Source organism: Myotis lucifugus, unplaced genomic scaffold, assembly GCF_000147115.1.
Source record: "Myotis lucifugus unplaced genomic scaffold, Myoluc2.0 scaffold_346, whole genome shotgun sequence".
Taxonomy (NCBI): Eukaryota; Metazoa; Chordata; class Mammalia; order Chiroptera; family Vespertilionidae; genus Myotis; species Myotis lucifugus.
In genome coordinates, this window is record NW_005871394.1 from 71,832 (window position 1) to 72,764 (window position 933).

Consider the following 933-nt stretch of genomic DNA (forward strand, 5'->3'; position numbering starts at 1 on the left):
GGTTAGTATGAAAGTATGTCATCACCCTTTCTTTCAGGAATAAACAAAAATGTGTGAATAGTTCCTTAGTGATGTTCCTTTTAACTTCAAAGGTTGAATTTTAAGTAAGTTTCAAGAGACAAGATTTGACATTTTAGTGCAACATATCTTAGAAGGAAATTATTTTTAAGATAGCCTAACAATGAATAATTCTTTAAATACTATTTTCTTTTTATGCCTTTATAGGTTAAAGAAGATAACCAGGAAATAGCCAGTATGGAGCGACAGTAAGTACATTTGTACTAGGACATTTTGCATCCCTTTCTCATCTTTTAAATTAAATTCTAAATATACAAGAGGTGCATATTATCACAGTAATTTTAGTGTGGTTCACATTGATAATATTAACATAACTTTCAATCTTTTTTTCAGCTTTAACTACATTTTATACAATTCACATATTTAAAGCATACAGTTCAGAGTTTTATAGTATATCCACAGAGTTATGCAAGCATTGCTTCAGTCAATTTTAGATCTCTTTGGTAACCTTAATTATACCCTTCCTGTTATCCACACCCAATCATCCCCTCATCCTAGCCCTAGAGAACCACTTTTATTTTATGTAGGTAGAGTGGCCTAATCTGGACATCTACACTAATAAAAGACAAAGATGCTAATTGACCGTACCTTTGCTACGCCCTAAGCCACTCCCACCAGCCAGTCAGAGCGACTATATGCAAATTAGCCTAACAAAGATGGCGGCCAGCAACCATGGAGCTGAAGCAAGCAGGAGGCTTGGTTGCCTGGGTGATGGAGGAAGCCAAGCTTCCCGCCTCCACTGAACCGGCTGCGGCCTCCACTCATGGCAACAAAGTTTCAATTATAGAAGACAAATAAATCCCAGATACCTGCTTCCAGCCAGCTCACTGGAATCTGGGTGGCTGGGGCTGTGGC

General features: G+C 37.9%; 1 protein-coding gene across 5 annotated transcripts in view; it reads left to right on the forward strand.

Annotated features, from left to right (window-relative positions):
• IFT74 (intraflagellar transport 74) overlaps window positions 1-933 on the forward strand; it is an 88,919-nt gene that overhangs the window by 38,060 nt on the left and 49,926 nt on the right. For all 5 annotated transcript variants that reach the window (XM_006101224.3, XM_014466573.2, XM_006101225.3 and 2 more), the window contains one exon: window positions 226-266. In XM_006101224.3, the coding sequence (XP_006101286.1) occupies window positions 226-266 (41 nt within the window). The remainder of the gene's footprint in view (window positions 1-225; window positions 267-933) is intronic.